The sequence below is a fragment of the Nerophis ophidion genome, linkage group LG26, assembly GCF_033978795.1.
Source record: "Nerophis ophidion isolate RoL-2023_Sa linkage group LG26, RoL_Noph_v1.0, whole genome shotgun sequence".
NCBI lineage: Eukaryota > Metazoa > Chordata > Actinopteri > Syngnathiformes > Syngnathidae > Nerophis > Nerophis ophidion.
The window spans coordinates 30,120,071-30,134,007 of NC_084636.1; the positions used below are offsets into that span (position 1 = coordinate 30,120,071).

Sequence of the window (13,937 nt, forward strand, 5' to 3'; positions counted from 1 at the left end):
GGGCAAACCGCTGAATTTTTGTTTCATCTGACCACAGAACTTTCCTCCAGAAGGTCTTATCTCTGTCCGTGTGATGTCAGATGAAACAAAAACGGAGCTGTATAGCTCGGTTGGTAGAGCAACTTGAGGGTTCCAGGTTCGATCCCCGTTTTTACCAACCTAGTCACTGCCGTTGTGTCCTTGGGCAAAACACTTTACCCACCTGCTCCCAATGCCACCCACACTAGTTTGAAAAATATAACTTAGATATTGGGTTTCACTGTGTAAAGCGCTTTGAGTCACTAGAGAAAAGCGCTATATAAATATAATTCACTTTACTTCACAATATATAAGAGTTGTAAAAAATATTGGAAACTCAAGACAGCCATGACTTTATGTTCTTTACAAGTGTACGTCAACTTTTGACCACGACTGTACCCGCCACAAGATCTGTAAGGTAATTGGTGTCAAAGGTCACATCAATAAGAATATTTTCGAGTTTTTATGGACTGTTCTTCATTTAAGCAGGAACACTACTGATTTGGAATCTTATTCCAGATTAGTTGGTGGAGGTCAAAGAGCAAATAGCAAGAGCAGTATTGATTTTTAGTCCTGCTCGATGTCTGTAACGGCAACTCACCTTTCTTTGTCGATTCCTCGTGAAGTTTCCGACGCGTGGTTTTCTTTTGGTTCCTGCGTCCCGCAATAACGACAGGCTGACGCCGATCCCAAAGTATCCAAAAAAGGACAGGGTTTATTTTCACTTTTCTTCCTGACGAACGGTAACAAGAGTAGCAAAAAAAAATAATACAGATGACGTCATTGAGGCGCAAGGACGTCTTTGGTCTAATTTACATATACGTTCAAACGCTGTTGCTCCGTGCCCCGTTCGACCTTTCAAAATAAAACATTGTCACATTTACGACAGTTACTCTCCAGTCGAAAAAGGAGCAAACTAAATCGAGCACAACTACGTTGATAGGAAGTGAAAAACGATATTTTAAACGATACACCAATAATATTAGCAAAAAATACCAAATATACAGTCATTTAAACTATTGCTGTTTAATCAAATTACTTTAAAACAAGCATGATTTGTAAAAATAAGAAATATGTGTAAATAAACTTAGACTTAGACCAACTTTATTTATCCACAAGGGACATTGCTCCACACAGTAGCTCAGTTACAAAGGATGGAAAGTGTAAGGATGGAAAGGATAATGCTGTTGCGATCTGCTGATCAGATCTAACACTATTTATTTTTCCATGTTATATATTTCTCCGACTCTTTATTTCCTGTTTTAGCCTGTCACCATGGTAACTCATCAGTCCACCTGCCAATCCCGGTCCACACACACCTGTTTCGTCTAATCACCCTCCTATTTAAAACAGCCTCTTTGTTCATTTCTTCCTGGGTTCATAAATTGCTCACATGCAACAAGTGACGACTGCTACTTTTTTCGACTTTTATTCTCGCTAGCTCTCCCGCTATGCCACTTGATTATTCCAGTTTTCATACTGATGATTTGTTTTTTTCGTTTGTGCTTTCATGCCAAGTTTAGTTTTCTGTTTGGTATTTCCTAGTTTTCGTACAAGCGTTTTTGGTTTGCCTTTTATTAGCTCCAGCATTTCTCTTCAGAGCTCTCTTTTTGTTAAATAAATATTTTAAGATCCTACCTTTTGTTGTGTTCACGTCATCGCATCCACCGAGGGACAAACCCGGCATTACCATGCCCACCAGTCATCACAAATGCAGATATAAAGTACATAAAAATTGTACCGTAGTCGCAATATCAATCAATCAATCAATGTTTATTTATATAGCCCCAAATCACAAATGTCTCAAAGGACTGCACAAATCATTACGACTACAACATCCTCGGAAGAACCCACAAAAGGGGGGCAAGGAAAACTCACACCTAGTGGGGAGGGAGAATTCACATCCAGTGGGAAGCCAGTGACAATGCTGACTATGAGAAACCTTGGAGAGGACCTCAGATGTGGGCAACCCCCCCCCTCTAGGGACCCGAAAGCAATGGATGTCGAGCGGGTCTAACATGATACTGTGAAAGTTCAATCCATAGTGGCTCCAACACAGCCGCGAAAGTCCCGTCCACAGGGAAACCATCTCAAGCGGATCAGCAGCGTAGAGATGTCCCCAACCGATACAGGCGAGCGGTCCATCCTGGGTCCCGACGAGCGGTCCATCCTGGGTCTCGACTCTGGACAGTCAGTACTTCATCCATGGTCATCGGACCGACCCCCTCCACAAGGGAGGGGGGACATAGGAGGAAAGAAAAGAAGCGGCAGATCAACTGGTCTAAAAGGAGGTCTATTTAAAGGCTAGAGTATACAGATGAGTTTTAAGATGAGACTTAAATGCTTCTACTGAGGTAGCATCTCGAACTGTTACCGGGAGGGCATTCCAGAGTACTGGAGCCCGAACGGAAAACGCTCTATAGCCCGCAGACTTTTTTTGAAGCTCTAGGAATCACTAATAAGCCGGAGTCTTTTGAAGGCAGATTTCTTGCCGGGACATATGGTACAATACAATCGGCAAGATAGGCTGGAGCTAGACCGTGTAGTATTTTATACGTAAGTAGTAAAACCTTAAAGTCACATCTTAAGTGCACAGGAAGCCAGTGCAGGTGAGCCAGTACAGGCGTAATGTGATCAAACTTTCTTGTTCTTGTCAAAAGTCTAGCAGCCCGCATTTTGTACCAACTGTAATCTTTTAATGCTAGACATGGGGAGACCCGAAAATAATACGTTACAGTAGTCGAGACGAGACGTAACAAACGCATGGATAATGATCTCAGCGTCTTTAGTGGACAAAACGGAGCGAATTTTAGCGATATTACGGAGATGAAAGAAGGCCGTTTTAGTAACGCTTTTAATGTGTGACTCAAAGGAGAGAGTTTATGTAATATTTACATATATATACAGTGGGGCAAAAAAGTATTTAGTCAGCCACCGATTGTGCAAGTTCTCCCACTTAAAATGATGACAGAGGTCTGTAATTTTCATCATAGGTACACTTCAACTGGGAGAGACAGAATGTGGAAAAAAAATCCAGGAATTCACATTGTAAGAATTTTAAAGAATTGATTTGTAAATTATGGTTTACATATTTTGGTGTCATCTGACCACATGACATCCTCCCAATCCTCTGCTGTATCATCCATGTATAAATAAATAATAAATAAATATAAATAAATTGTACTTGTATAGCGCTTTTCTACCTTCAAGGTTCTCAAAGCGCTTTGACACTACTTCCACATTTACACACACATTCACACACTGATGGAGGGAGCTGCCATGCAAGGCGCCAACCAGCACCCATCAGGAGCAAGGGTGAAGTGTCTTGCTCAGGACACAACGGACGTGACGAGGTTGGTACTAGGTGGGATTTGAACCAGGGGCCCTCGGGTTGCGCACGACCACTCTTCCACTGCGCCACGCAGTGAGGATTCCAGGTTCCATCCCCGCCTTCGCCATCCCAGTCACTGCCATTGTGTCCTTGGGCAAAGACACTTCACCCACCTGCTCCCCGTGCAACCCGCACTGGTCTAAATGGAGCTTAAATATTACGTTTCACTATGTAAAAGTGCTTTGAGTCACTAGAGAAAAGCGCTATATAAATATAATTCACTTCACTGTTGCCATTTCTAATTAGTGAACAGTTCTAACTTATATCTGTCAGTAGACTCGCTATGGAAGCGCTAAAAACTAACGCTACAACAAAGATGACGGTAGATTACGTTGTTGAAGTGGAGGCACGTAAGTAGGACTGCCCACAAAAAGAGACAGTCACAAGGCGGCTCCAAAACACCCCGTAAAACATCATCTGAGCAAACTTTTGAGCGATGAACCACCATTACATGTTCTGTACGCGTTTGAAATGTAGAAAAATAAATATGAGCCTTTTAACGCACTTTACAATCCAAGTGGTCCAAAAATACTGTAAACTTGATGGCTTCCTGAGATGATGGACGTATCCATTTTGGTATAAACTCAACTGGTCGTGTTTGGGGGACGAAGAATACTGAGTTGCATCCCAAGAACACCACACCTACTGTGAAGCATGGGGGTGGAAACATCATGCTTTGGGGCTGTTTTTCTGCTAAGGGGACAGGACGATCGATCCGTGTTAAGGAAAGAATGAATGGGGCCATGTATCGTGAGATTTTGAGCCAAAACCTCCTTCCATCAGTGAGAACTTTGAATGGTTGACCAAATACTTATTTTCCACCATAATTTACAAATAAATTCTTTAAAATTCCTACAATGTGATTTTTTTTTTCATATTCTGTCTCTCACAGTTGAAGTGTACCTATGATGAAAATTACAGACCTCTGTCATCATTTTAAGTGGGAGAACTTGCACAATCGGTGGCTGACTAAATACCTTTTTGCCCCACTGTATATACAGTACAGTATATCATATATACTGACAACTGGTAAAAGATGGATGCATTATATTACTATATTATATTTTTATGTAATATATACAATATATAACAACGACCATGTACAATATTACAGTATATGTAAGAGCTGCAGCATTAAATAGAGAGTACTGTAGATCCAGCAGAAAATATACATTATAACAAAGATAGGTTTATTGATTTTGGGTGATACCTTCCACAAGATAATTTCTTTAAAAAAAACATAAATCAATGGACTTCTTTTTTAAGCAAATGCATTTTTTTCAACCTGATGTTTGACATCAAAGCAAGAACTGTATTGATTTTGTAACTCTATTCAACACACACACACACACACACACACACCAAGATGTTTCATGGTAACTGAGGTCAAAGGTCAAATCAATAATGACACCTGAACCTGTTGTTTTAGGTCAAAGCAAGAAAATAACAGATTTGTATTTGTATTTAACACAAGATGAAAAATTCAAGCTGCCTTTTTTCCAAGTTCCAAAAAATTCCAGGATTTTCCAGAATTCCTGGTTTTCCAAAGCCCTGTTTCCACCCTTTTTTCTCTGGCGACTACTCCACCTACATTTTTCAACTCACTTCAACCGTTCCATAGTCAAAACATTCCTATTAATCAGGGGGGAAAAAAAAAAAAAAAGTTTTTTGGAACGGAAAAAAAATCCCAGTTTTCCCCAAATTCCAGGAATCCCACAATTCCATTTCTCAATTCAACATGTAACTACTTCAACATTTCTTGTCCGATTTGATTGAAAATGTCAACCTCAACCATTTCAACTCATTCTAGCCATCGAAGTTTTTTTATTACCATTTTCATAAAAATTCCCGCTTTTCCCGAAATCCCCAAATTGTTTGAAAATTCCCATTGAAATCAATGGGACATTTTTCAAAGTTCCCAAATTCCTACTGTCAGGTTCAAACACTGATGACATTTAGTAAACAAGACACGGAGCAAGGAATTAAACAGAGACAGAATTAAATTTGGCTCGATTTGAAGAGAAACGTCTGGGCTGTACTCTTGTACTGTCTCCATCACGCTCTGGCTAAAGACTGTACGCCACCTCTATTTATTTGGACTTTCCCTGTTTACATAACAACAGCTGTTTCTAAAGGAATGGGGGGTATGTAAACAGCCATTTTTTTTCGGTCACATTAACACAAAATAAAAAGATGCCTCGGGCTTGGACTGGTCCTGGATCGAGCTTGGACAGGTCTTGGATCAAAATAGATAACCCCTCCCATCTTCTCCCATCATACACAATGAAATTTGACAAACCTTTAGCCAAGGCTGTCCTTTGTCACCGATTCTGTTCATAACTTTTATGGACAGAATTTCTAGGCGCAGCCAAGGCGTTGAGGGGATCCGGTTTGGTGGCCACGGGATTAGGTCTCTGCTTTTTGCAGATGATGTAGTCCTGATGGCTTCATCTGACCGGGATCTTCAGCTCTCACTGGATCGGTTCGCAGCCGAGTGTGAAGCGACCGGAATGAGAATCAGCACCTCCAAGTCCGAGTCCATGGTTCTCGCCCGGAAAAGGGTGGAGTGCCATCTCCGGGTTGGGGAGGAGACCCTGCCCCAGGTGGAGGAGTTCAAGTACCTAGGAGTCTTGTTCACGAGTGGGGGAAGAGTGGATCGTGAGATCGACAGGCGGATCGGTGCGGCGTCTTCAGTAATGCGGACGTTGTATCGATCCGTTGTGGTGAAGAAGGAGCTGAGCCGGAAGGCAAAGCTCTCAATTTATCAATCGATCTACGTTCCCATCCTCACCTATGGTCATGAGCTTTGGGTCATGACCGAAAGGATAAGATCACGGGTACAAGCGGCCGAAATGAGTTTCCAGGTCTCTCCCTTAGAGATAGGGTGAGAAGCTCTGCCATCCGGGAGGAACTCAAAGTAAAGCCGCTGCTCCTTCACATCAAGAGGAGCCAGATGAGGTGGTTCGGGCATCTGGTCAGGATGCCACCCGAACGCCTCCCTAGGGAGGTGTTTAGGGCACGTCCAACCGGTAGGAGGCCACGGGGAAGACCCAGGACACGTTGGGAAGACTGTGTCTCCCGGCTGGCCTGGGAACGCCTCGGGATCCCCCGGGAAGAGCTAGACGAAGTGGCTGGAGATAGGGAAGTCTGGGCTTCCCTGCTTAGGCTGTTGCCCCCGCGACCCGACCTCGGATAAGCGGAAGATGATGGATGGATGGATAGCTTGGTACAACAAAGACAGCCTCTGTCTGCTCGGCGGAAGTTTCCGAAAAGCGGAAACTTTTGTGATAACTTACACATAATTATTACAACACTACATTTTTCATCCGATTCAACCTGTTCCAACCTCAAAATATTCAGCCTGTTTGGGAATTGTGTGCTGGACTTCAACGATTCAAAAAAGAAAAAAAAAAAAATCCAGGATTTCAGTTCAACTTCAGCATTGGAGCATTCACACACAATTCCTCCAGGAATTGCCTCATCTAGTTATTGATATCATTGATATAGGATAGGATCGGATAAAGTTCAGTCATCCCGCAGTGGGGACACTCTGTAGTTGCAGATGTACATACAGTAAACGAGTTGTTTTACATCCAAGCAGGGACAGTATTAAGGTCAACGGTCAAATCATGTTTTTTTTCGTGCACCTTGAACTAATTGTTTCAACTAACAGTTCAGCAAGAATGTTATTGTTTTTGGGCTCCACCCACAAGATGTTTTTGGTTTTACCAGTAAGCACGTTTTACCTGTTTCCAAATGTCAGTTTCATATCAAATGAAGAAAACTATTGATTTTCATTTGAACAAACAAGGCAACTGCTCTTGCTCAAATGTAGAAGATCATTTTCCTTTAAGATTGCTGTTGTTTTTGAGCCTGAGGTAATTGAGGCGGAAGGTCAAATCTTCAGCCTTTTCTCCTGTCATGAAAGAATGAATCCCAAATGACGTCGATTTGATCCAACATGCACACGGGGCGAGCCAAAGGCGTTGTGCAAATCAGCCTCGAAATTTCATCATGACTTTTCTTCTGGTATTCCCGCTTTGCTCGTAGACCAACGACCCCGTCACCAACATCTGCCAAGCTGCCGACAAGCAACTCTTCACTTTAGTGGAGTGGGCCAAGAGGATCCCACACTTCTCAGAACTCCCCCTCGACGACCAGGTCATCTTATTACGAGCAGGTAACCATCCACCTCAACATCATGCATATCTGAATCCGCTGTTTGTACTATATGCTGTTTGTATGTATGTATGTATGTATGTATGTATGTATGTATGTATGTATGTATGTATGTATGTATGTATGTATGTATGTATGTATGTATGTATGTATGTATGTACAAAACCCAAAACCAGTGAAGTTGGCACATTGGTAAACAAAAACAAAATACAATGATTTGCAAATCCTTTTCAACCTAAAGTCAATTGAATAGATAGATAGATAGATAGATAGATAGATAGATAGTACTTTATTTATTCCGTCAGGAGAGTTCCTTCAGGAAAATTACAATTTTCAGCACAATCCCATTCAAGATCAGACAAACATTACAGGGAGACAGAACAGGATCGCTGACGGGTCTGCCGGCTTCCAGCGCCCCTTACAAAAAAGATGACATACAGGTAAACAAGGGGGGTGGGGGGGGGGGGGGGGGGGGGAGAAAAAAATAGAAGATTAAAATGAAATTAAAAAATCGGTCTTAGCCTAGGCCCTGGAGTGGAGGTGCAAACTGAGGCCAAGGGGGAAAAAAAAAAAAAATTAAAATATAGACTGCAATAGACTGCAAAGACAAGATACTTAACATTTAAACTGGAAAACTTTGTTATTTTTTGCAAATATTAGCTTATTTGGAACTTGATGCCTGCGACATGTTTCAAAAAAGCTGGCGCGAGTGGCAAAAAAGACTGAGAAAGTTGAGGAATGCACAACACACATTTATTTGGGACATCCCACAGGTGAGCAGGCTAATTTGGAACAGGTGGGTGCCATGATTGGGTATAAAAGCAGCTTCCATGAAATGCTCAGTCATTCACAGACAAGGACGGGGAGAGGGTCACCACTTTGTGAACAAATGCGTGAGCAAATTTAAGAACAACAATGTTCAATGAGCTATCCATCCATCCATCCCTTTTTGTACCGCTTGTTCCCTTTTTTGGGGTCGCGGGGGGCGCTGCCGCCTATCTCAGGTACAATCGGGCGGAAGGTGGGGTACACCCTGGACAAGTCGCCACCTCATCGCAGGGCCAACATAGATAGACGGACAACATTCACACACTAGGGCCAATTTAGTGTTGCCAGTCAACCTATCCCCAGGTGCATGTCTTTGGAAGCGGGAGGAAGCCGGAGTACCCGGAGGGAACCCACGCATTCACGGGGAGAACATGCAAACTCCACACAGAAAGATCCCGAGCCTGGATTTGAACCCAGGACTGCAGGACCTTCGTATTGTGAGGCAGACGCACTAACCCCTCTGCCACCGTGAAGCCCTATTGCAAGGAATTTAGGGATTTCACCATCTACGGTCCGTAATATCTTCCAAAGGTTCAGAGAATCTGGATAGATCACTGCATGTCAGCAGAACGCCGGTGACGTTCTATCCCTCAGGCCGTACTGCATCAAGTGACACTAGCGTGTAAAGGATATCCCCACATGGGCTCAGGAAAACTGCAGAAAACCACTGTCGGTAATACAGTTTGTCGCTACATCTGTTAAGTTAAGGCTTAAAACTCTGCTAAGCTAAGCGAAAGTCATTTATCAACAACACCCAGAAACGCCGCCGGCTTCGTTGATCCAAGATGGACTGACGCAAAGTGGAAACGTGTTCTGACGAGTCTACATTTCAAATTGTTTTTGGAAACTGTGGGCATCATGTCCTCCGGACCAAAGAGGAAAACAACCATCCGGATTGTTATAGGCGCAAAGTTCAAAAGCCAGCATATGTGATGGTATGGGGGTGTATTAGTGCCCAAGGCATGGGTAACTTACAAATCTGTGAAGGCACCATTAATGCTGAAAGGTACATACAGGTTTTGGAGCAACATATCTTGCCTACCAAGCAACGTTATCATGGACGCCCCTGCTTATTTCAGCAAGACAATGCCAAGCCATGTGTTACAACAGCGCAGCTTCATAGTAAAAGAGTGCAGTTACCAGACTGGCCTGCCTGTAGTCCAGACCTGTCTCCCATTGAAAATGTGTGGCGCATTATGAAGGCTAAAATACCACAATGGAGACCCCCAGACTGTTGAACAACTTAAGCTGCTACATCAAGCATGAATGGGAAAGAATTCCACCTGAAAAGCTTCAAAAATTGGTCTCCTCAGTTCCCAAACGTTTACTGAGTGTTGTTAAAAGGAAAGGCCATGTACACAGTGGTAAAAATGCCCCTGTGGCAACTTTTTTGCAACGTGTTGCTGCCATTAAATTCTAAGTTAAGGATTATTTGCCCCAATAAATAAGTTTGTCAGTCCTTGCATTAAATATCTTGTATTCAATTGAATACAAGTTGAAAAGGATTTGCAAATCATTGTATTCTGTTTTAATTTATTAATTACACAATGTGCCAACTTCACTGGTTTTGGGTTTTTTAAGATAGTTGCATGAGATTTACATGATCTGTACTGTTTACTCACTGTGGTCACACTGCATAAGAAGTCCTTTCATATGTGACCAGAATGACTAAAAATGGCACTTTCACAAAAACTGCTGTACAAAAACAACATATTAACATATAAAACACACACATCTGCGGTCCTCTCCAAGGTTTCTCATAGTCATTCACATTAACATCCCACTGGGTTGTGAGTTTTTCCTTGCCCTCATGTGGGCTCTGAACCGAGGATGTGGTTGTGGCTTGTGCAGCCCTTTGAGACACTTGTGATTTAGGGCTATATAAATAAACAAAAATTGATTGATTGATTCTTCGATATCGTCATGTTCAAACCAGAAACTCCCACTAAAAAGTCCTTAGGGCAAAAACATGTCAGTTTCATATATTATTTTTCCTATTCAAGAAAGTCAACTTTTTATGACTACATGTACTTCTGCCTAAAGCGTACACATCAAGTATTTATCCTATTTTGGGGATTTGAACCCTCTAAGGCCAGTATGTCTATATAATGCCACCCTTTTTTATTGATGAAATTTTTATTGTCATAAATTATTTCCATAAAACTAATTGCAAGGTCAGAAGTATATACAGTACAGGCCAAAAGTTTGGACACACCTTCTCATTCAATTTGGTTTTCTATATTTTCATGACTATTTACATTGTAGATTGTCATTAAAGGCACCAAAACTATGAATGAACACATGTGGAGTTATGTGAAATAACTTAAAGCATGCTTTATATTGAAGTTTCTTCTAAATAGCCACCCTTTGCTCTGGTTACGGCTTTGCACACTCTTGGCATTCTCTCGATGAGCTTTAAAGGGGAACATTCTCACCACACCTATGCAAGCGTCAATATATACCTTGATGTTGCAGAAAAAAGACCATGTATTTTTTTAACCGATTTCCGAACTCTAAATGGGTGAATTTTGGCGAATTAAACGCCTTTCTGTTTATCGGTCTCGTAGCGATGACGTCAGAAGGTGACGTCTCCGAGGTAACACACCCGCCATTTTCATATTCAACACATTACAAACACCGGGACTCAGCTCTGTTATTTTCCGTTTTTTCGACTATTTTTTTGGAACTTTGGAGACATCATGCCTCGTCGGTGTGTTGTCGGAGGGTGTAACAACACTAACAGGGAGGGATTCAAGTTGCACCACAGGCAAGAAATCTGCCGCCAGACCCCCATTGAATGTGCCAGAGTGTCTTCACATTTTACCGGCGATGACAGACATGGCACAGAGATGTATGGATAACCTGCAGATGCATTTGCAACGATTAAGTCAACTAAATCACAAAGGTGAGTTTTGTTGATGTTGTTGACTTATGTGCTAATCAGACATATTTGGTCGCAGCATGACTGCCAGCTAATCGATGCTAACATGCTATGCTAATCGATGCTAACATGCTGTGTTGTCCTGAAGTCAACTGTTAATATTATTTACGTAATTACATGATAATATTTTTGTATTACTTAATATTTTGTATTAGTAACTCTGCAATGCTTTAATTTGGAGTTAAAGTTGTTTATATTTATTGCACGCTATAATCGGTAAACAGCAGTTAGATGATGTCACTTCCGCTAAATTACTTCCTGTTGGTTGACTTCCGGTATTTGTTCGAAAGCTAGAGATACATTTTGTGGTCTTCTGTAGTACTTTCTGTTGCCATCCTACACAAAGCGGCGAAGAAGCAATGCCGTAAGTCGTCTTTATTAAGTTAACAACATGTCAGACACGTTAAAAATGTGTAATAGTGCCGATATGTTAAATATAATTGTCGAATTAGATACAATGTGTTCAAGTCAGTTAGGCAGACGGGAGTCTCCCTCTGCTGGACATTTTCCGACATTACCGTTACATTTTTATATGTCATTGTAAACGAATATGTACAGAGGCAATAAGTGTGTTGTGTCTCTTGTTCTTTTCAGTTTTTCACCATCTTGTCTATGAAGGAATTGTCAAAAGTAAATGGTCAAGCTTACAACGACGTTCTCTTCATTGACTCCGGTTTGGCTTGGTGTTGAGTTGGTGTTTTTACACGTCTCACGAGTGAATTGTGAAGTGAATTATATTAATATAGCGCTTTTCTCTAGTGACTCAAAGTGCTTTACATACTGAAACCCAATATCTAAGTTACATTTAAACCAGTGTGGGTGGCACTGGGAGCAGGTGGGTAAAGTGTCTTGCCCAAGGACACAACGGCAGTGACTAGGATGGCGGAAGCGGGAATCGAACCTGCAACCCTCAAGTTGCTGGCACGGCCACTCTACCAACCGAGCTATACCGCCCCACGAGAACACTAAACATGCTATTAACGCTAGCTATATGTACATTCGAAACTAGATAACCACATGTAATGCGAAACAAACACTTACCAATCGACATATTTAAGTTGCTCCAGTGTCACAAGATGCGAAAGTCCTGATCGTTTGGTCCGCACATTTTACCGGCGATGCTAATAAGGCAGCCATGCTATGGGCCACTTCATTAGGTACACCCATGCTATGGTCGAATAGCGTCAATAGCTATTCGCTCAATAGCTTCAGTTTCTTCTTCAATTTCGTTTTCGCTATCTGCCTCCATACTCCGACCATCTGTTTCAATACATGCGTAATCTGTTGAATCGCTTAAACCGCTGAAATCCGAGTCTGAATCCGAGCTAATGTCGCTATATCTTGCTGTGGTAACCGCCATCCATCCATCCATCTTCTTCCGCTTATCCGAGGTCGGGTATACCAAAACGTTCTATTTTGGTTTCATCTGACCACATGACATTCTCCCAATCCTCTGCTGTATCATCCATGTATCCATTTTGGTATAAACTCAACTCGTCGTGTTTGGAGGAAGAAAAATACTGAGTTGCATCCCAAGAACACTATACCTACTGTGAAGCATGGGGGTGGAAACATCATGCTTTGGGGCTGTTTTTCTGCTAAGGGGACAGGACGATTGATCCGTGTTAAGGAAAGAATGAATGGGGCCATGTATCGTGAGATTTTGAGCCAAAACCTCCTTCCATCAGTGAGAGCTTTGAATGGTTGACCAAATACTTATTTTCCACCATAATTTACAAATAAATTCTTTAAAATTCCTACAATGTGAATTCCTGGATTTTTTTTTTCACATTCTGTCTCTCACAGTTGAAGTGTACCTATGACGAAAATTACAGACCTCTGTCATCATTTTAAGTGAGAGAACCTGCACAATCGGTGGCTGACTAAATACTTTTTTGCCCCACTGTATATAAGTCTTTACATTTTTTGCAGCTCCAGACACATTTATTTTATTTATTTATTTTTTTTTTTGTAGTTTTTGTCCAATATGGGTCTTTCAACATTTTGGCTTGCCGACCTTTGGTGTAGCCAAATGAAGCAGTGAACGCCCAAAGTAAAAGGCGCATTGCAGCTGAAGCAACACTGACATCTGCTGGCGTCTTCTCTTGTTTACGCCAGGTTGGAACGAGCTGCTCATCGCGTCTTTCTCCCATCGCTCAGTCACGGTAAAAGACGGCATCCTGTTGGCCACGGGCCTCCACGTCCACAGGAGCAGCGCCCACAGTGCTGGGGTAGGCTCCATCTTTGATAGGTAAGGAACGACAGCGAATTGTTGATAAATGCTGCTGAGGCACACTCTTATTGCATTGATTGATTGATTGAAACTTTTATTAGTAGATTGCACAGTACAGTACATATTACATCCATCCATCCATCCATCCATCCATCATCTTCCGCTTGTCCGAGGTCGGGTCGCGGGGGCAACAGCCTAAGCAGGGAAACCCAGACTTCCCTCTCCCCAGCCACTTCGTCTAGTTCTTCCCGGGGGATCCCGAGGCGTTCCCAGGCCAGCCGGGAGACATAGTCTTCCCAACGTGTCCTGGGTCTTCCCCGTGGCCTCCTACCGGTTGGATGTGCCCT

The 13,937-nt window shown here is 42.3% G+C and overlaps 1 protein-coding gene and 1 long non-coding RNA gene across 5 annotated transcripts in view; both read left to right on the plus strand.

The window, feature by feature from the left end:
• Nucleotides 1–13,937, plus strand: part of rxrgb (retinoid X receptor, gamma b) — a 169,801-nt gene that overhangs the window by 147,690 nt on the left and 8,174 nt on the right. For all 4 annotated transcript variants that reach the window (XM_061888522.1, XM_061888523.1, XM_061888521.1 and 1 more), the window contains 2 exons: nt 7,460–7,589; nt 13,476–13,608. In XM_061888522.1, coding sequence (XP_061744506.1) covers nt 7,460–7,589; nt 13,476–13,608 — 263 coding nt within the window. The remainder of the gene's footprint in view (nt 1–7,459; nt 7,590–13,475; nt 13,609–13,937) is intronic.
• On the plus strand, nt 11,309–12,007 carry LOC133543755 (uncharacterized). Its single transcript, XR_009804509.1, has 2 exons — nt 11,309–11,721; nt 11,952–12,007. It is a non-coding gene; the product is annotated as an uncharacterized LOC133543755 (long non-coding RNA).